The sequence below is a fragment of the Leopardus geoffroyi genome, chromosome B2, assembly GCF_018350155.1.
Source record: "Leopardus geoffroyi isolate Oge1 chromosome B2, O.geoffroyi_Oge1_pat1.0, whole genome shotgun sequence".
Lineage (NCBI taxonomy): Eukaryota > Metazoa > Chordata > Mammalia > Carnivora > Felidae > Leopardus > Leopardus geoffroyi.
The window spans coordinates 86,937,666-86,959,290 of NC_059332.1; the positions used below are offsets into that span (position 1 = coordinate 86,937,666).

The window sequence follows — 21,625 nt, forward strand, 5'->3', positions numbered from 1 at the left end:
GTATGTGTTTTAACACATTGAATCAGTATGGTTATACTAATCAAAGATACAGATTTTGTAATGTAGATCTTAGTGACTTTTTACCCAAACTTTTTTTAAAAGTTCATACATTGTTAAGTTTGTTAAGCACCAAATGCATCAAGTGCATTTTAAAACTTCTTGTTTTCCTCAGGTTGTCAGAGCGGAACTGCATTGAGATTGTGAATAAATTGATTGCTCAGAAACAGCTAGATGTAGTTCACACACTTGATGGGAAGGAATATATTACTCCAGCCCAAATTAGTAAAGAAATGAGAGATGAGCTACATGTCCGAGGAGGTAAGTAATTCCTTAGTTTTTTTTCTTCTGGTTATTTGGAAGAGGGAAAAAACTTATAAAACATAACTAATAAATTATTTGGAGGATGTGGGACACTCTTCTCAATTGTTAATATGGAAATCAGCGTTAATGTTTTTAATAGCTTCAGGTAAAGATGATCATATAATTTAAATGAAGTCAAATATCGTCACTTTACAAAATAGCATCTTTTATTATTTTGAGTTATGTGTTCTGTGTGTGAATTAATCAACTGTTCCTATTCACAGTTCATGAATTTATTGCATGACGCAGGGGAGGGTACTTAGCTGTCTATTATCAGGTGGTAATTATGAAATGAGAACAGAGATTTTGAAGGATTATAGATTGTGAAAATCAGAGCTATACTGCCACTTTTTTTAAAAAAACTTACCTTTAAGTATTTGCAGATTAGGAAACGATATGGTGCTATACCTATATATCATGGGAAATGCAATTATAAGCATATAAAAAAAGCTTTTTTCTTTTTTTTTTAATTTGAACAAACTACTGAGCAAACTTGAACACTCTGATTAAAATATAAGCAACTATGAAAACAGCTCTTCATTAGATGTTATCAGATATACCCTTGGTGTTGGTTCATCTTCCTCCATATTGCTAATAAGATATTAGCTATAATTTGGAATACTTGACAGACTTCTTTTGCCAATACATGGAAATCTACTCATTCCAAAATTTTTTTAAATGAGTTCATCCGAATTTAATTGTCAGTATCACTTTGGTACAATAGATAAATTCTGCCAGGGAAGTCCATCTTAAATCCATAGATCTGGCCAAATTGTGTATCAATCAATTGAGGTTCTTTATTGGCCTAATGTGACAAATGAAACTTCAAAAATAAATTATTGCCTGTGCCTTCAGCCATGAGGATGTATTCAGCTAATGGTTTGCATTTGAAAACGGTAATTATTGTAGCTTTATGTGCTTTGAAGACCGGGGACTTCAACTGTCCAAGATGTAAATCTATTGAAATTTACAGTTTTTGTCTGGTGTATACTTACACATGAATTAAAGTCAATGAATGTCTTTTCTTTAAAGGTCGAGTAAACATTGTTGATCTACAACAGGTACATTTTTAATTTATAAATTTTTTTCCTTTCTCAATTTTTTGATACTATGACTTAAGAATTCACTAATACTGGTATCTTATTTTGTATATCTGTGAAGAAATAGTTTTATATCCCGCACTAATATATAATTAATTTAATAAGTTCTGACATACTGAATTGATTTAATAAGTTCTTCTTTCTTAGTTATTTGCTTATTCTTTACCAAGTAAACTCATAGTTATGATTTTTCATTGTAACAGGGTTTAAGTATTTAGGGAGAAAAATAATGTTCATGTTTACTTTAGTATATGGAAGGAGTAAAGAAATGTTTTAAAAAGAAGAAGATATTTTTATAAAATATAAGAGCACATGTCATCAACAAGTTACACTATATCCAAGAAGCTGGAAAATCTTGTGCAAATCCTGCCTATTGTATGACAATACAGTTTCTTTTTAAAATTTTTTTTTTCAACGTTTTTATTTATTTTTGGGACAGAGAGAGACAGAGCATGAACGGGGGAGGGGCAGAGAGAGAGGGAGACACAGAATCGGAAACAGGCTCCAGGCTCTGAGCCATCAGCCCAGAGCCTGACGCGGGGCTCGAACTCACGGACCACGAGATCGTGACCTGGCTGAAGTCGGACGCTTAACCGACCGCGCCACCCAGGCACCCCAACAATACAGTTTCTTAATGCAAACTTTGCTAACAAGTGAAAATGTAGTTGTTCAGAAATGAAAGTAAACAAGCAATAAACCTCTAATTTTTATTTGACTGAGACTTTTGACAGTATTTCAAATTAATTTGAAATTCATCTAAGAGAAAGTAAGTTTTTAAAAAGATAGGTTGGGGCACCTGGGTGGCTCTGTCGATTCTTGGTTTCAGCTCAGGTCATGACCTCACCAATCATGGGTTCGAGCCCCACGTCAGGCTCTGTGCAGACAGTGCAGAGCCTGCTTGGAATTCTCTCTCTCCCTCTCTTTGCCCCTATCCGCCTCACACTATCTCTTAAAATAAATAAACTAAAAAAATAAAAATAAAAGTCATAGAAAAAAATGTTCTAATATATAATTTCAAACTTAAGAAACAATATGAACTTATCAGTAATAGAATTTTATTTTTTTTCCCCAGGTAATTAATGTGGATCTGACTCATATTGAAAGTAGAATTGGTGACATTGTAAAATCAGAAAAGCATGTTCAGCTAGTTCTGGGACAACTGATAGATGAGTAAGTACAATATTTAGGAGCACTTTTTTGTGTTTCTTTTTTTTTTTTTTTCCATAGTGTTTAAATTTAGAACAATTGTGACTAGTTTGGCATTTTATTTAGAACTCGAGTGCTGATTTTCATTTTTAGGATCATTATATTTAAATTGTAAGTGCTTGGGGCACCAGGGTGGCTCAGTCGGTTAAGCGTCCCACTCTTCATTTTAGGCTCAGGTCACAATATCAAGGTCATGAATTTGAGCCTTACCTCAGCTCTGTGCTGAGCATGGAACCTGCTTAAGATTCTCTCTCTGCCTCTCCCTCTATCCCTCTCCCACTCACTTTCTTTCTCTTTCTCAAAGAAAAAAAGTAAGTGCTTAATTGTATGGAGTACTTGGGAATAATAAAAACTTTGATTTTTTTTCTATTAAAGCAGCATAAATGTAATTCTTACAATCTTTCCTCTATGATCTTAATTCTGAAAGCAAATTTGTTCCAAAAATATTAATGAAAAATGCAGAATTTACATAGTTAAAAAAATCCCAGCATTTATCATTTGGTTAACCTTACATTAATTACATTTATAAGAAAAATAATTTTCAGAATATGAATAATGACTTATGTTTACCTAAACATACCTTATTCATTATTTTGTGAGCATACCTTATTGCACATAAAAGAGGAAAATAATTGTAATTTTTTTTTTTCTTTAACTATTAGCAACTATTTGGATCGGTTAGCAGAAGAGGTAAATGATAAATTGCAAGAAAGTGGTCAGGTTACCATATCAGAACTATGTAAGACCTATGATCTTCCTGGAAACTTTCTGACACAGGTACTTTTTCTTAATAGCTTAGTGTCTTTTCAGATAAATAAAGAATTTTAATTGGAAGAAAAAAACTAGACTTTCGTACCATTAACTTTTTGCAAGTGTTTATTGATGTAGTTGTATATTTTGGGGATGCTTCCAATACATTGATGGCTCTGATGAGACAGACCATTTAGAAATGATTATTTCTTTGTTCTTAAAATAGTTTGCCATTTTAGAATTATAGACATTCATTTTGTATACTGGAAAGTGCATGTGCTTTGGAGTTAAACAGACTTTGATTTTATTCTGCTTATGCCACTGTTTAGTTATTCAATGTTAGGAAAATTATTTCACCTCTTTTGTACTTGAATTTCCGTATCTTTAAAATGGGAATAATTGTCTTTTTCATAGACTTCAATAAGGTTATATATATGGTGTATCAGTGAGATGTCTGGCACAATGGAGGTACTCAATAAATGATGGTTTTGTTTTGTATTTACTGGAATAAATAAGGGAGAAGCCAAATCTCTTTTTAGGTATATATCTCTTTAAGAAAATCCAACTTACAAAAATTTACCAAACCATAATTGAATGAGATTAATTTATAATACAAACAGATTTACTAACCCATTTTAAGAGAGTGACTTCCTATAATTGCATCTAAAATACAATTTGAATACAGATCTGTTTTACGGAGCATATCAGGAGCCTAAGTTCTATTTTAAGTGAGCAAATATATGTTGATCACAGAAAGTCAAAAAATAAATTTTTAGAACACTGTTTAAAGATATCAGAACAGCCCCAAATGATTTCATATAAAACTGTGCTGTTGACACATTTTGGAAATACATATGGTTTCTTAACATTTTTCAGTTCTATTTTTTCTGAATATTACAGGCAGTATTCTAAAAAGTCATTAAGAAATGGTTTGAAATGCATTTTTTTATACCAGAAAACTATCAGCCAGGCTGCCTTGAGTAGTTTTAACTTATCTTGGGATGTGAAATATGTCCAGACTTATTTCAGATGTACCTGACCCCAGTCATAATGTAGCTATGGAGAAATACTCTCTTGGGGTTACCAGGAAATCATGTCTGCTAGTATAGATCTCTGGGCACAAGTAACTTATTGATAATTGTGTCAGAGAAGGTAACTTTTTAGTTATAACGTTTTCCTAGGTTTCAGAATCTTGGAATAACATTTATTTTACTCAGTGAATACTCATTTGTTTTACTCAGCTCCAGATAGAGTCTTCAAGACCCATGTATATGTCTTACTGTCTATGTTTCAGGCTGCCTATATCTAGGAAAATTTGTTAATCATTCAATTTTATTTTATATTAGAAAAAGCCCTTTTTACCATGTAGCTAAGCCTTTTAACATATCTATTTGACTCATTCGGTTCTTTGCCCTGCTGTGAGATTTTGAAGTTTCCTAGATCCTAAATCTTCATTTTAGCTTATACATCCTATAAATTTGTGCTTGTTGAAATTTCTCAACCATGTGGTTAATACAACAACAGCATGCATTGTACCTTTAATAAGGCTATACAAATGTATATTTAGAATTTTGTTCTTTCAAATTAATAAAAATTTGCATTTTACCCTCAGGCACTAACGCAGCGACTAGGTAGAATTATTAATGGACACATTGATCTTGATAACAGAGGAGTAATATTTACTGAAGCTTTTGTAGCTCGACATAAAGCACGCATCCGTGGACTGTTCAGTGCTATTACCCGGTAAGCCTGTTTTAAAGTATGTGTATTTTGGGGCACCCGGGTGGCTTAGTTGGTTTAAGCATCCAAGTTTTGACTTCAGCTCAGATCATGATCTCATGGTTCATGAGTTTGAGCCCCACGGTGGGCTCTGTGCTGACAGCATGGAACCTGCTTCGGATTCTCTCTCTCTCTCTCTCTCTCTCTCTGCCCCTTCCCTGCTCGTTTTCTCTCTCTCAAAGTAAATAATAATAATAATAAATTATGTATATTTTTATATTTCATTGATCATGGTTTGCTTTTTCTGTTCTATCAGGTTTTTTTCTTTTCTTTTTGCTTTTTCTTTTTTTTTTTTTTTATTAAAATTTCATTCAGGACTCTAGGATTTTAGACATATAGAAGGGTAGGTAGCTTCTGGGAATGAAGATTCCAGAGCCCCAGAATGTAGCCAAACTCTCTTCAACCCACATCTCCTCCCACTCCCTACCTTAATCATCCTCATGACCCCAGATTCAGGTCTGCAGAATACTCAAATCAGTATATAGAGTCATCCTGGGATACGGAAAGAGCTTGCAGTTTAAAGTAAGAAGTCCTCATTCTATTGCATAATAACCATGTGAGCTGCAGCAGATAAGTCAGTCACATAAGTAAGTCCTTCGAGCCTCAGATGGGGCTAGATGATTTTAGAACCCTTTTTACTAAATATTTAACATTCTACAATTCAAATGAATAACAGTGTTAATTTCAAAATCACTTTAACTTTTCTAAAGTGAGAATTTCTGAAATGTTTGGAGCCTGAGTGACACTCTAATATAGAATTAAGAAAACCTACATTCTTAATTATCTCCTCTCTCCTGTGTCATTAACTGTATCTCAGTGGTTTTTGGATCCCATCAGTATTTAAATATGTCCAGATTTCTCCCATTTTAAAACAGTCAAACCTCTCTCAACCCCATATTCTACTTCATCTACCATCTTGTTTTGTTTGTTTCCATAAAGTGAACCTTCTCAAGAGTTGATGTCTACATTTACTATCTCGATTTTCTTACCTCTGTCACTTCTCAACTCGTCCATCTGGCTTCTACCAACTTACAAAGCAATAATGTCAATGTCATGAACTCTAGTGGATACTTTCCGCCCTTGTTTTACTTGACTTTGCAGCACCATTTAATTCCAGTTACCTCTTCCTTCTTTCTTTCTTGAAATGTTGTCATTCCTTTTGTTGTTGTTGTTTTAATACTGCACTTTACTGCTTTCTTCTTACTCCTTTGGTTGTGCCTTATATGGCACGTTTTTCTGTCTCTTTCTCCTTTCTCTACCCTTTAAAGTTTTGTTTCAGGCCATGTTTTCTTCTTAGTCCATCACTGTCTTCCTAGGTGACTTTACCTTTCTGTTTTTAAGTTATTTATTTATTTTGAGAGAGAGAGAGAGAGAGAGAGAGAGAGAGTCTGTGTGTGGGAGGGGCAGAGAGAAAGGGAGAGACAGAATCCCAAGCAGGCTCCGCACTATCAGAGTAGCATTGGGCTTGAACTCACTAGCCATGAGATCATGACCTGAGTCATTAAAATCAAGAGTTGGATGCTTAACCTACTGAGCCACCCAGGTGCCCTACCTTTCTTTTAAATTTCAGACTTCTATTACCCACCCCACATCTGTATTGAAATATTTTAGAAGTCCTTCTAATTCAGCATATTTAAAATAACTCACTATCACTGAGCTACCCCACCCCACACCACCTGAATTTATTCTTCCACTTTTGTTTCCATTTTACTAGTAAATGTTATTATCAGTTGGTTTTGCCACAAACCTGGGAGTCCTCCTTTACATCATCCTTTGTTCATCGCCCCCTTTTTCAGAACACAAAGGCTTTTGAATTCTGTATTCTAAATATTTATATACTTTCCCTATCTATGACCATTCCCCCCACTTTAGTCCATTTTTTTAACTGGACTATTTTAGTAGCTTTCTAATCAGTCTCCCTTCTTCTCTCATTACCTTCCAGCACATTTTTTTTTACATGGCAGTCACAGTGATTTATTTTTGTCATTCAGCAAATCACAGCATTTTTTGAGTACTTAATACATTTAAGACTGGTATAAAAGACTAGGTTAGAGGACAGAGCTTGCAATTTAATGCAACCATTTTTTTTTTTAATCATCTCACAATTACAGAAAAATTATAAGAGAACCTTTTTTTTTCTGTCCTGTTTGACAGGAAGTTCCTGACAGAGTGTCCCAACACCACAAATACTCTAGTCTGTGTGTCCTAAAATAAGGGCATTGTCCTGTACAATCGCATAACTGTAATACAAACATCAAAATATTGACATTGGTACATTACTACCATCCACTCCTTGGATCTCATTCATGTTTTACCAGTTTTCCAATAATATCCTTTATAGTGAAGGATCCAGTTCAGAATCACACATTGCATTTGATTGTCATGTCTCCTTAGTCAACTTCAATCTGGAACACTTACTTGGTCTTTTTTTTTTACTTTGGTGACGTTGACAATTTGAAGGCCACAGGCCACTTATTTTGTAAAATGTTCAGTTTTGTTTGCTATTTTTTCATTCTGATACTCAGGTTATGCATCTTTGACAGGACTATAACTGAAGTAATTGTGTGTTCTTGTCATTGAATCCTATCAGGTGGTAAACAGTATAGATTTTGTAGTTACTGATGATGTACATTTTAACTTCTTAATAAGCAGATATCTGTTAGGCTTTTCATAAAAATACTTGTTTTTCCCTTATAATTAAGTATTTTTGGGGAGGGCAGTTTGAGATCATGTAAGTTATCCTCTTTTTTATCAAACTTTCAGTTTATTTATTTCTATAAATCACTATGGACTCCTGGCTCCCTGTTTTATTCATTGGATTAAAATTTATAATTATCATTACTTTTACCATTATTATACCAATTATATTACCATTAATTATACCAATAATTACCATTATTTTTTAATGGGCTCTGATTTAGCTATTGGCCCATGCTTCAGGCTGCACTCTGTGTCCTTTAATATGTCTCCATCATTCTTGGAGCATTTCTTTCTGGTACAACAAAAAGTTCTAGGCTCAGTTCATATTTTCCTTGTTCCATCCCTGGAATCAGCCATTTCCCCAAAGAACCCTAGGTCTTTTTAGTGTACTATTTACAGACCAAGATCTGGACACTAAATTGCTTATTGCTGTTTGTTTGTCACTGCTCCCAAGCCCTGTCAGCAGACAAGTTAAGGGATGCACATGCACATGTGTATATACCCTTCTCTATATCTATATGTTTATCAAAAACCATGAGTTCACACTGATACTCCCAGTTCCCTTCCAAACCTCCATTAGTTTTGTTCTAGTTGTCTCCTTTTCTATATTTGCAGCTCCCTTCTTTGACCATGAGAAATGTAGCTCCCATTATTCTTAATATACAGTCGATCCTTGAACAATGCAGACGTTAGGGGTATCTACCTCCCACCCACATTGCAGTTGAAAATCTGCAAATAACTTTTGACACCCTCCCCAAAACTTAACTATTAACAGCCTACTGTTTACCAGAAACCGTACCAATGCAATGACAAATAGTTGAGTAATGCATCTTTTGTATGTTTTATGTATTATATACCATATTCTTATGGTGAAGTAAGCTAGAGAAAACAAAATATTAAGAAAATCATAAGAGAAAATACACTTATAGTACTGTCATATATATGTGTGTGTGTGTATATATAAAGTCATGTATAAGATGGACCCATGCAGATCAAATCCATGTTGTTCAAGGGTCAGATATGTTTACTTATTTAATTAATTCCCCTTTATGTGATTGAGCTCCCACTGCTGCTACACCTCTCTTCCTTATGTGGATGCTCTCCTTTCTCCATACAGGCTATGACAGCTTGCACCAAATCACCCTCCTAACACAAGAAACTGGTAACAGTAGTTGTTTCTGGGAAAAGAACTGGGTAGCTGAGTGATAAAAATGGAGGGGGCTTCAGTTGTGTAACTTTTTTGCTCTTTATATATATTACTTTGTCAGAAAATTAAAAAATTAAAAATATAGGGACACCTGGGTAGCTCAGTTGGTTAAGTGTCTGACTCTTGATTTCACCTCAGGGTCATGACCTTGTGATTTGTGAGATCAAGACCCACGCTGGGGGAGGGGGGTATGCTGACAACACAGAGCCTCCTTGGGATGCGCTCGCTCTCTCTCTCTCTCTCTCTCTCTCTCTCTCTGCCCTCCCCTGCTTGTGTGCATGTGCATGCTCTCTTTCTCTCTCAAATAAATAACTAAACATTTTTAAAAATACTAAAATTATATTATTGACAAACATTTATCTTTTTTCTTTGGCTAAGTATTGTGGTGAGTGTAGTTATCATCAGGTTCAGCAAATAATATTTTTTCTGACTCATACTAGCCCTGAGTTTCTCTGTGTAGAGGCATTATCAAACCATGAGAGAAAAATAAATTCTGAGCCTTAAAAGATGTTGCTAGGCTCTGTGGCTTCCAGATAGTTCCACTTAAGGTACCATATTGTCATATTTGTCTCTCAAATATAAGGAACTACCCCACTTTCCTGGTCTAACTTCAGAGAAAACACCTCCATCTCTGATTTAAAAAAGGTTTTTGTTGTTGTTATAGATAGCCAGAAAGAAGAGTAGGAAATAATTATAAGAGCGAGATATGTAGGTATACCAAACTACATTGTATTCCAAATTGAAATAGAAATTCAACAGCTAAGTTTTAGTGTACAAAAAAAAGCTAGCAATTATGTGAAATTCGATTAAACATTTACTGAACACCCACAATATGTTATGAGCCCAGAAATTTTAAGATAAAGTCCTTCCAGGAGCCCTCTACATTTTTGTAGGGATGTGTTCAGGTGGAAGGGAACAGAAGACACACAAAAAAACAAAACATGAGAAAGTTGTAATGATTATAAACAGGAGAGCAAACTTCACTGAGCACCTAAATGGACCTAATTGGTTTAGGGATTCTAGATAATTTAGCTGAAAAAGTAGGGTAAAGCAATTTAATGAAAAACAAATTAACCTACATAAGAATTTGGTAAAAATAATGATTTAGTCAAGAATTCCCAAACATAGGGGTTTTAAATATCAATTCAATATTCAGACAAATGTTTTTGCTCTCCCAGTTTGTCATAGAGAAAACTTATCTTGAATAATCAACAATAGATGATTGAGTTACTTGGAATAACTTAAAAGTCTCTTAATTATATGCATAAAAATAAAAGCATAGACTAAACCCAAACCACAACACAGGCATAATTGACTTAAACAGGGAAAATATATAAAGTCAGAAAAAGAAAGTCTAGGTCATTTTCTTTATATTTTCCCTTATTTAAAAGATAATTACTATAAAAGAAAAGGACTCACAGGGATCTACCCAAAAGAAATGAAGAGATATGTCCACACAAAGACATGAACACAAATGTTCATAGTGGCATTATTCATAATAGCCCCAAACTGGAAATAATCCAAATGTCCATCAACTGATGGATGGATAAACAAAATGTGGTATCTCCATACAGTGGAATGCTATTCATCATTAAAAAGGAATGAATACTGATTCATGCTCCATAATGTACAAACCTCAAAACCATGCTCAGTGAAAGAAACCAGACATAAAAGACCACATATAGATTCCATCTATGTGAAATTTCTACAAAAGCAAATTTATAGAGGCCAAAAGCAGATCAGTTTCTCTAAGACTAGGGGTGAAAGCAGGAATTAACTACAGATATCTATAATGAAACTTTTTGGGTGATGGAAACATTTTAAGACTCGAGAACTATTAGTGATTGTTCCTCAACTTTATAAATTTATTAAAATGATTTAATTGTGTAAAATTGATGGGATTTATGATATGTAAATTATACCTCATTAAATGTTTTTTTTCTTTAAAAAGACATATGTAGTCATTATAGAAAATAGTGATAAGCAAAAAGGAACATTTTAAGTGGATCCCTCCTAGTCATCCACCTAATCTAGGAGTATTTCATTCCAAATTCCTTTCATTGCATACAAGATTTCATTTTTCTTCAAAAGCAGAATCCTGTAACATTCACTTGACTATTCCCAGGTGGGGAAAGACCCTCCCAAAGAGAAAGAATAGAATGAAGAAAACAAAGTAAAGGCAGATCAAGTATCACTAAATCAGAGGTGGAAAGTTGGTAAGAAAGTAAATTGATCCTGAATTGTGGAAACAGATCAGTTCCCCCTGGAACTTCAGTAGTGTAATTCTGATTAAGGATGTAAAATGTGGTGTTATTTTTGTCTTTCACATTAATCGGTATTTGGGGTGCCTGGTGGCTCAGTTGGCTAAGCGTCTGACTTCAGCTTAGGTCATGATTTCATGGTTCATGAGTTCAAGCCCTGCATCAGGCTCAGTGCTGACAGCTTGGAAACTGAGGCCTGCTTTGGATTCTGTGTCTCCCTCTCTGTCTGCCTCTCCCCTGCTCATCCTCTGTCTCTCTGTCTCAAAAATAAATAAACATTAAAAAAAAACTATATTAATTGGTGTTATTCATAAACTCGTTATCCTAGTTATTTTTTTAATTCATAAATATGTGTAACTGTATAATGAGTAAGAAGTTCTTTTTCTTTCTTTTCATAAAGGCCTACAGCAGTGAATTCTCTCATTTCAAAATATGGATTTCAAGAGCAGCTGCTTTACTGTGAGTTTACTTTAAATTTATGTCACTTAATTAACTGCTTATTAGACTATTATTGTAAAACTTACTAATTTTTCATATTTTTACTTCCACTAATGTTAAAACTTACATAACTGAAATATTTCTAGTTGAAATATACCAATTTTCATGTACATATCTGTCTGTTATATCCATCAAACATTTAGTGTTGGCTTACCTCCAGAGGAGTAAAATGAAAAAAAAAAAAGTGTGTGTGTGTGTAGAATACTGCTACGCATATACATTCATAGAGATTTAAAATTGTAGGATTAAGAATAATTTTCACTTTGTTTCTTACAGATTTTTACTATATTTTCTAACATGAAAGTAAATAATATTTGTCTAAAAAATTTTTATAGAGGTGCCCGGCTGCCTTAGTCATTAGAACATGTGACTCTTGATCTCAGGGTCATGAGTTCAAGCCCCACATTGGGCATAGAACTTACGAAAAAATGAATGAATGAATGAATGAATGATTTTTAAAATAAAAAGTAAAAAATTTTTACAAAGATAATAATACCAATAAAAATATATTTTTAGCATTCAGGCAGCATTGTAATACCTCCAAAATAGTCTTGGTTCATTACCTGTATTATGCGTGTGTTTGTGAAGCTCTTATCAGAAGGAGTGTTTTTAAAGCTTTGCTGGTTGGGGCGCCTGGGTGGCACAGTCGGTTAAGCGTCCGACTTCAGCCAGGTCATGATCTCGCGGTCCGTGAGTTCGAGCCCCGCGTCGGGCTCTGGGCTGATGGCTCGGAGCCTGGAGCCTGTTTCCGATTCTGTCTCCCCCTCTCTCTCTGCCCCTCCCCCGTTCATGCTCTGTCTCTCTCTGTCCCAAAAATAAATAAACGTTGAAAAAAAAAAAATTTAAAAAAAAAAAAAGCTTTGCTGGAATAATTTTTAAAAACAATGACATAATCTTTCAGCTCAGGTATCTGTGCAAATAGAAGAATTAAAATGAAGAATGGAAAAGAAATTCATGTATAAAACCAAAACATAATTTTCATTCACTATATTTTTCAGCATATGGAGTTAAATATTTTAAGAGAAATTTAAAATGTAACATATATTGGAATCTACTAATTGGAGATTGGTGGGGTTTCATTATCATGTATAGTTCTTCAAATAATAATTGATAAGTTGCTGACTTTGGTCTTTAACACACATTTGTGTTGTATAGTCACAGAATTTAAAATTATGTGTGCAGTCTGTTGAAAAATCTACTTTTCGGGGCGCCTGGGTGGCGCAGTCGGTTAAGTGTCCGACTTCAGCCAGGTCACGATCTCGCGGTCCGTGAGTTCGAGCCCCGCGTCAGGCTCTGGGCTGGTGGCTCAGAGCCTGGAGCCTGTTTCCGATTCTGTGTCTCCCTCTCTCTCTGCTCCTCCCCCGTTCATGCTCTGTCTCTCTCTGTCCCAAAAATAAATAAACGTTAAAAAAAAAAAAAAAATTAAAAAAAAAAAAGAAAAATCTACTTTTCTAATGTACCCTAATTTACTCAGCATTGCAGTCCTGAAATTCATATGTAAACTAATTTTTATTTCTGGGAAAGGCTAATTTTCTAAACATTTCTTTGCCAGACATCTTTTGACTGTGCTTGCTGATTCACTTAGAAGTAACTGCTTATCTGCTTGTTTTTTTCAGGGGATTTTGATATTTTAACAACATGTTTAGTTAAATATTCTCGTTTAAATAAAAAGCATCTATTTTATGTTAATGGCAGTGCTATCCAGTTCTCAGACTGGCATCAGTCCTTTGATGATGATGATGATTGATGACAGTGGTGTTTGTGATGATACTTAGTTGACATTTACTGAGTAGTTATTATATGCCAGCTACTGTTCTAAACACTTAATTTGAATACAATAACTCCATGAGCCTGTTATTATATCCCTGTTTCATGGCTGAGAAAATTGAGGCATAACTAAATGACTTGCATGGTTTTTGTCAGTAAGTGACAGAGTTGAGGTTTAGACTTAGGGTGTTTAGATCCAGATTGATGCTCTTAACCATGGCATTATACTTCTACATGTGTTGCTTCAATTTAAACAGTCGAAATGTAATAATTTATAAAAATTGTCATGACTTTATTTCACACAGTTTATTCTAATGTGATCCATGTATCCTGAGTTTTCTAAATATGAGAAAATTAAACTTAGTAACACCAGTGATTGCATATTAATTATTCTCAAAGCATTTAGTCATCCACTCTCAAACATATCATAAGATAAATAATAGCATGATTTTTCCCCAAAATTACTCTAACTAAAAAATTCAACGTTAGTATTAACTAGTTCAAGTTCAGCACCTTTAGGTAGCTGCCAGAATGTCCTGAATTTATGACCTCAGTATATTCTTGTAAATGACAGGAAAGTTTTGTCTAAAATATAATGTCTTCATTTATGCAATTTAGACTTTAAGTTGCTTTTTTTTTAAGGTAAGAGTAACTAACTTGTGAAATAGTATTTTACTTTTTGACATTTATACCTGCTCTGATTTATTTCTATTTGTTTGGTTTTGTTAAGCTGTGCTTGAGGAACTTGTTAATAGTGGACGTTTACGAGGTACTGTGGTTGGTGGGAGACAGGATAAGGCGGTGTTTGTTCCTGACATTTACTCCAGAACACAGAGTACTTGGGTGGATTCCTTTTTCAGGCAGAATGGCTATCTAGGTAACTGTTTCTTTTTTCCTTTGAAACTAAAACTAATACTACACACATTCTTAGTATTATATTAGTCCTGGGAGTACACACTTTACTGTTTCCAGCAAATTATAAAGTTTTTCTTTGAATATAAAAGTAGTCACACGCAGGTTTTTGTTGATTTTGGAATTGAGTTTAATTTCATAGTTATTGAACAGTTATAACATAGAAAGGCCAAAAGCTTGTATTGATTGCTCCTAATGTTCCAGTGATATAATACTGTTACAACTTCAAGTATATTTTATGAAGTTGCCCAGTTGTTTAATTACATAATCTTGGCTATCAGTTTGGCTTATTGGCTATCAACTTTACAGTGTTCATTTTTATTAGACATCCACTCCTTCAGAAAACCTGAAATTATTCTTAATTCTGTTTCTAGGGTTCTGTCATTTGGGTAAAGTAGATTGAATTTAGTCATTACAACAGTTAGCAAATATATATACACATACATATTACACACACTCATACACACACACATACATAAATATGTAGCTCATTTATATATAGATAGATGTTGCTCAGTTAGTTTGATCAGTTTCATAGTCCAACTCAAATCATGTAAGGGTTCAGTTCCTTTCTCAGTGATAAACCTATAAGACATTAATGTTCAAGCGATTTAAATGTATGCTAGAATACTAGGCTGCACTTATGTTTTCTTGGCTTTCTGTAATGTACTTTTGTTTCTTCAACCATGAACTTGGGTTAGAACTTTGTTATAATTAATTTACTGAAATATGATTATTTGGGGATAAAGAGAACAGTAGCTATCTCCAATAACTTTAATGGCTGTAAACTGAAGTTTTTTTTTTAACTTTTGTTTTATATGCTAAATCCCTTACTAGTTTAGAATAGAGAATTACTTTGTCCTAAATTGTCTGATTCCTTTAGTTACTATAATAAGCAAAATAAATTGCTTTTTTGTTTCTTTACTTAAATTATTACATTTCTCTTAAGCCCCATTTCTACTTTATTGCTCTGTAGTTCTCATGTTTCCTTTTGACCCCTCAGTTGGAGAGGGAGTGACATAGCTGAGATGGAGGAAGTATTTGAACTAATTTTTCTACAGATACATTTAGTAATAAAAATTTGGGAAGGTAGCCTAACCAGGGAATAGGCTGTGGTACATTTCTATGCTTTATTCTTTAAAAAAAAGAAAAATAGAATATAGTGCATTCACAAAGAATAGGTGTTGGAAGAACTTAATTCGTTCTAAGATTTCTAAAAGGTGTGAATGACAGTTATATTCCAATGAATTCTTTTCTAATTCTATTTGTGATTTATATCTAGAATTTGATGCTTTGTCCAGACTTGGAATCCCAGATGCTGTGAGCTACATAAAGAAAAGATACAAGACTACACAACTCTTGTTTTTGAAAGCAGCTTGTGTTGGTCAAGGACTTGTAGATCAAGTGGAAGCATCAGTAGAGGAAGCCATCAGCTCTGGAACATGGGTTGATATTGCAGTACGTTTTATCATTTTCTTGTTAATTTTTCTTTAAACCAGGGACAACTGATATTCACTAGTATGTGGCCATTTTAAGTATTAGGATACATAAAAGTAGTCTTGGCTTTATAGCCAAATTCTAGCAATCATTGTTATAGCAAAAACTACCTCAATCTTGCTTAAAGACTTTATAGCTTTTGAGGTAGAATGACCTTTTATATATGGATAGACAACATCCAGAATTCCATAAATCTCAAAACAAACAAGCAAGCAATATGACACTCATATCAGTCTTGCCATACAGAAATTGTTGAGATTTCTCACAGTCTTATCTAAGCATTTACAGCTTTACTGGCATCAGGCATTAATGTAGCATTTGTTGTATCCTTTATCCATTCATTAACCTTTGCTCATGTATTAACATGAGCTGCTTTAGCCCTGATACTGTTTTACTTCAGTGTTTAGTGTTGACCTGCCTTTATTATGCCGCAAAGATAAGAGTGGGTGAAGAGAAAGAAATGAGGCCAATCCATTATTTACTCGTCAGCGCCCAGATTCTCTTTATAAAGCAGAAAATTCTTGTTTTGAATATACAAGTTTCCAAAGATTCCAGATATAAGTGTTTGTTTATTCATTCAAAAGATTTTAATAAGTACTATTTATGTACCAGAAACCATTTTACCTGCTGGGAATGTGGTGTCCAGAAAAGTTTCCTAGAGGGAGATAGTTAATGAAAATGATAATTTTAGACCATCAAAGAGCTAAGAAGAAACCTGTTTTGGAGGTAAAGGTATCAGGACTTGATGGTGAATTGTTTGCGGGTTTATGAGAGGAACTGAGTGTAACATGAAAGTTTGGGGCCTGATCACCTGAGTGGAGAACAGTACCATTAATTGAGAGGGGGAGATGATGGAGAAAGGTGGATAGGAGCTGGGAGTCTAGGGGTGGCAGCTGCAATCAGTGTTGTTCTGGATGTGTGAAATTTGAGATGCCTATTAGACCTATGAGCGGAGAGGTTAGGGAAGTTGTAGGACATAGACCTCCAGAGCTCAGAGGGATGATGAAAGCAGAAATATAATTTGGGAGGTCATCAGCATAGAGATGGTTCTGAAGGCCACTGGACTTGAAGTCACCTAGGGAGAGCATATATGTAACAAATGGTTTATATGTATGATATTATATTTATATTTGTTTTCATTCTTTTTCTTATTCTAGCCTCTGTTACCCAGTTCTTTATCAGTCGAAGATGCTGCAATGTTGCTTCAACAGGTGATGAGAGCATTCAGCAAGCAGGCTTCAGCTGTAGTCTTTAGCGACACTGTTGTAGTCAGCGAAAAATTCATAAATAACTGCACAGAACTGTTCAGTGAACTGATGCACCAAAAAGCTGAAAAGGTATGCCAGATTTCCTTTCCCCTGCTAATCTTAATGGTACTTTCACATTAGACTCATCTGACATCTTCTGAAAAATGGGGTAAGCAGTATATACCCAGGAATGAACACTGTTCATTTCCCTTTAATGTATTACTCCTTTTTATCTCTTCTCCTCGATTTGTTTTCCCCTTCTTCATTCCCATCAGGACACGTATGTTGGAACTTAGGGAGCTGATTTTATAAATTGAAATCATCTAAATCATTTACTTCACAATTAAGTCACCTAGGGTATTGATCCAATGTTAAAATCCACAAAAACGTTATCTGTGGATTAAATGCACAAGTATACAGTGTATGCATCAATCACTACACTATATATTTACTAAATCTAGCAGAGCCTTATTAATTTTACCTATTCAGGATGCACAAATGGGGTAACTTACTGAGGAAAGAAATTGTTGCTATCAAAATTGATTAGTTCTTTTTTTTTTAAATTTTTTTTTTTTCAACGTTTATTCATTTTTGGGACAGAGAGAGACAGAGCATGAACGGGGGAGGGGCAGAGAGAGAGGGAGACACAGAATCGAAAACAGGCTCCAGGCTCTGAGCCATCAGCCCAGAGCCTGACGCGGGGCTCGAACTCACGGACTGCGAGATCGTGACCTGGCTGAAGTCGGACGCTTAACCGACTGCGCCACCCAGGCGCCCCAAAATTGATTAGTTCTTCAGAGCAAGTGCTGTCAAGAAGCAGAGGTCCTGCCAGGTCTGCTTTAACGAATATTCAGGTCGTGTTTCTAGTTAGCAATACCATCAACTTATAAAGCCTGCTCATGGACAGGTAGAACAAGCCCATTTATCTTAGACTGTTAATAAATTCATGAGAGCTTATTAAATATATAAATAATTTGTATTCATCTGTATTCCTTTTAAGGTCTTTAATAGTTTTAATTTTTTTTAATGTTTATTTATTTTTGTGAGAGAGAGAGAGAGAGAGAATGAGTGGGTGAGGGCAGAGAGAGAGGGAGACACAAAATCCGAAGCAGGCTGCAGGCTCTGAGCTGTCAGCACAGAGCCCAACGCGGGGCTCGAACTCACAAACCGTGAGATCATAAACCGAAGTCGGACACTTAACCGACTGAGCCACCCAGGCACCCCAGTAGTTTTAAAAAACGATAATTTTCTATGACTTGCCCGCTAATAAAGCAGCATTGAAGAGTAAAAGTACATAGGATTGACAACAGTAAACCTGAATTCCAATCTCAACTTGTTTACTCTCTGTTTGACTTTGGACAAATAGACCTTCTGCTTCCATATCTTCAAAAAAAAAGGATGATGGTGGTTCATTTCTTAAAGATAAATGTAAATAAAGGAGGGATGTATACAAAATTTCTGGTATATATTAGCTACCAGTTGCTAGATGGCTACATTATTATTTATGATCTTTTATTAAAATAAAAACATGGTCATCAATTTTTCTTTCTTCCTGCTCCTCCCTCCAACTACAAAAATAACTTCAGGAAAAAAAGGTGATTCTGTTGTTTGAACTGTAACATCCTAAACATTTTTCTTCAGGAAATCAAAAGGGAAATACCATTTTTCACATGAAAATAAATGTACTTTTGTCGCTACAAATTTAGAGCCCTGTCCCATAATGAAAAACAGTTTCTGAACTTGGAAATAAATAGTTCATTATTCTGAACATATTTTTTAAAAAAGCACAGGTAAAGAATGAGTCCAGAGGAAAAAACAGTTTAAATGACTAAATGTGCAACTCATACATGGTCATTATGTTAGGGTTGGGAGTGTAGATTTGTTAATCTTTGTAGTAAACTTAGGTATCCAAGTGGCATTGGAGTTGGGAGCCTCAAAAAGAAAAAGAGCAAGGGCCACCTATGAAGCATTGGTTAAAAAAATAAAAAAGCGGGGTGCCTGGGTAGCTCAGTTGGTTGAGCGTCTGACTTCAGCTCAGGTCATGATCTCACAGTTTGTGGGTTTGAGCCCCGCATCAAGCTCTGTGCTGATAGCCTGGACTGCTTCGGATTCTGTGTCTCCTTCTCTCTCTGCCCCTCCCCCACTCACGCTTTGTCTCACTCTGTTTCTCAAAAATAAATAAATGTAAAAAAAAATTTTTTTTAATAAAAATAAAAAAGCCAAATCGGCTGAACAAGCCAAATTGCATCTGATGTTATGAGATCAATTCCTCAGTGACCAGATAGGATTTCTCATTAGCTGATGACACATTCAAAGAGCCAGGAACTGCAAGGGAAGAGACTGATTTTTGGCAAGGAGGGACCACCTCAGAGTGTCAGCGGTTGGACAGAGCTCTATAGTTCTTAGCAATGAAATCAAACAAGAATAATCAGGATGAGTAATAATGATTGACTATATAAATAACTTTTATGTTTTTGGTAATACCATATATTTTTGCTTACCAAGAAAAGCATGTTTTATTTCAGGAAATGAAAAATAATCCTGTTCATTTAATCACTGAAGAAGATCTGAAACAAGTCTCCATTTTAGAAAGCATTAACACAAGTAAAAAGGATAAAAAAGATGAACGAAGGAGAAAAGCAACAGGTAATAAATTATTATTAATCAAGAAGATTCAAAGATGAGTTTTTTACAAGTTGCAGTGAACTCTGCATTTATTAGACCCTTTGAAAGCTCTTTTATTTGGTTGATTTACCTTTAACTGCTAATATTAACCAAATCTTTTGCTAATGAATTAAATTTTGATGATGGAAATGGAAATATTAGTGATTACTTACTCTTTCTTATTTTGTCAGAACTAAATGATTTTCATGACCTGGCCATCTTCCATTGTTCACTCCCTCACCCTTTATGTTCTACCCCGGTAGCCTTTTTTCTTGAATCTCAAAATTTGGCAAGTTTGTGGTTACCACTAGCTCTTCCTTCCACCTGAATGTTCTCTCCCTAATCAGGGAACTGATTTCTCATCATTCAGAACTCCACTTCAAATGTCAGTTCCTCAGAGAGGCCTCCCTAACCACCTGGAATAGTAGACATGGTCACTCTCCATCATATTATCTCCTGGTTTTTTTACATCAGTTTTATCACTGTAATGCGTTTTATTGTTTGGAAGCCTTGTCCATCTCATATATTGTTGTTTCCCTAGTCTTTAGAACACTTGTTGGTGTATTTTAGGTGCTCATAAAATATCGAATGAATAAATTTCCCAAGGAGATACTATTTCTTTCATTTTTTTTTAATTAAAAGCCAATGGAAATTATTCTAGGTGCACATGTATTTTCTATACTTTATATAGTAGAAATAATTTTACTAGCACTGTATCAAGGTTAATGAAATTAGATATTCAACATGTTTCATTAATAAATACCAACTATAATGAAGATGTGTTATAAAAACTTCAATTTTTAGGGGCGCCTGGGTGGCGCAGTCGGTTAAGCGTCCGACTTCAGCCAGGTCACGATCTCGCGGTCCGTGAGTTCGAGCCCCGCGTCAGGCTCTGGGCTGATGGCTCAGAGCCTGGAGCCTGTTTTCAATTCTGTGTCTCCCTCTCTCTCTGACCCTCCCCTGTTCATGCTCTGTCTCTCTCTGTCCCAAAAATAAATAAACGTTGGAAAAAAAAAAAAAAAAATTAAAAAAAAAAAAAAAACTTCAATTTTTATTTGTGAGAACTCACTTCTATTTCTTTGAGATTGTTTCTTTTCAAAAACTTTTTACTACAAAATCTTTCAATTTGATACTTTGAAATTTCTCTGTATTCTTCGGGGGAAATAGACAAGTAAATTACTCCAATAAATCATAGTAGTATCACAGCCATGCATATTTTATCATATTATTTGAAGATATACTTATAAATTTACCTTAATCAGTTAATTGTACTTATGTCAAAATAGCTAGTCTGTTTTATTTCCTTCTAAAAATTCAGAGTTATCTGATCTTCATCTCAGTGATAGTACTATCCTGTTGTAATGGTTTAGGTATAGTGCATGGAACAATGTCAAATATATAAGTCTTCCCTAATAAGAAATTTATTACCAAATGTAAAAATTACATTCACCTTAGACTTGTGTTTCAAAAATTATATTTTTCTATCCCAAAAGCAAGGGAAAATAATAGAACTTACAATTAGAGGACTTGATGAAATTTAAAGGAATTGTACTTAGGATTTAGAAAAAGATCTGTAGTTTATATGTCATTTTACTTTATTGAAAAATGAATCTTTTATGAAGAATATTTTTCAGGATTTCAATCCCATTATTAGAAAGTATTCTATTTTGTTGAATA

At 34.5% G+C, this 21,625-nt stretch overlaps 1 protein-coding gene across 1 annotated transcript in view; it reads left to right on the forward strand.

Moving 5' to 3' along the window:
* UFL1 (UFM1 specific ligase 1) overlaps window positions 1-21,625 on the forward strand; it is a 34,570-nt gene that overhangs the window by 1,291 nt on the left and 11,654 nt on the right. Inside the window, exons 2-11 of the mRNA XM_045499067.1 lie at window positions 173-318; window positions 1,393-1,421; window positions 2,533-2,630; window positions 3,329-3,443; window positions 5,029-5,159; window positions 11,764-11,822; window positions 14,359-14,505; window positions 15,823-15,998; window positions 17,195-17,374; window positions 19,810-19,930. Coding sequence (XP_045355023.1) covers window positions 173-318; window positions 1,393-1,421; window positions 2,533-2,630; window positions 3,329-3,443; window positions 5,029-5,159; window positions 11,764-11,822; window positions 14,359-14,505; window positions 15,823-15,998; window positions 17,195-17,374; window positions 19,810-19,930 — 1,202 coding nt within the window. The remainder of the gene's footprint in view (window positions 1-172; window positions 319-1,392; window positions 1,422-2,532; window positions 2,631-3,328; window positions 3,444-5,028; window positions 5,160-11,763; window positions 11,823-14,358; window positions 14,506-15,822; window positions 15,999-17,194; window positions 17,375-19,809; window positions 19,931-21,625) is intronic.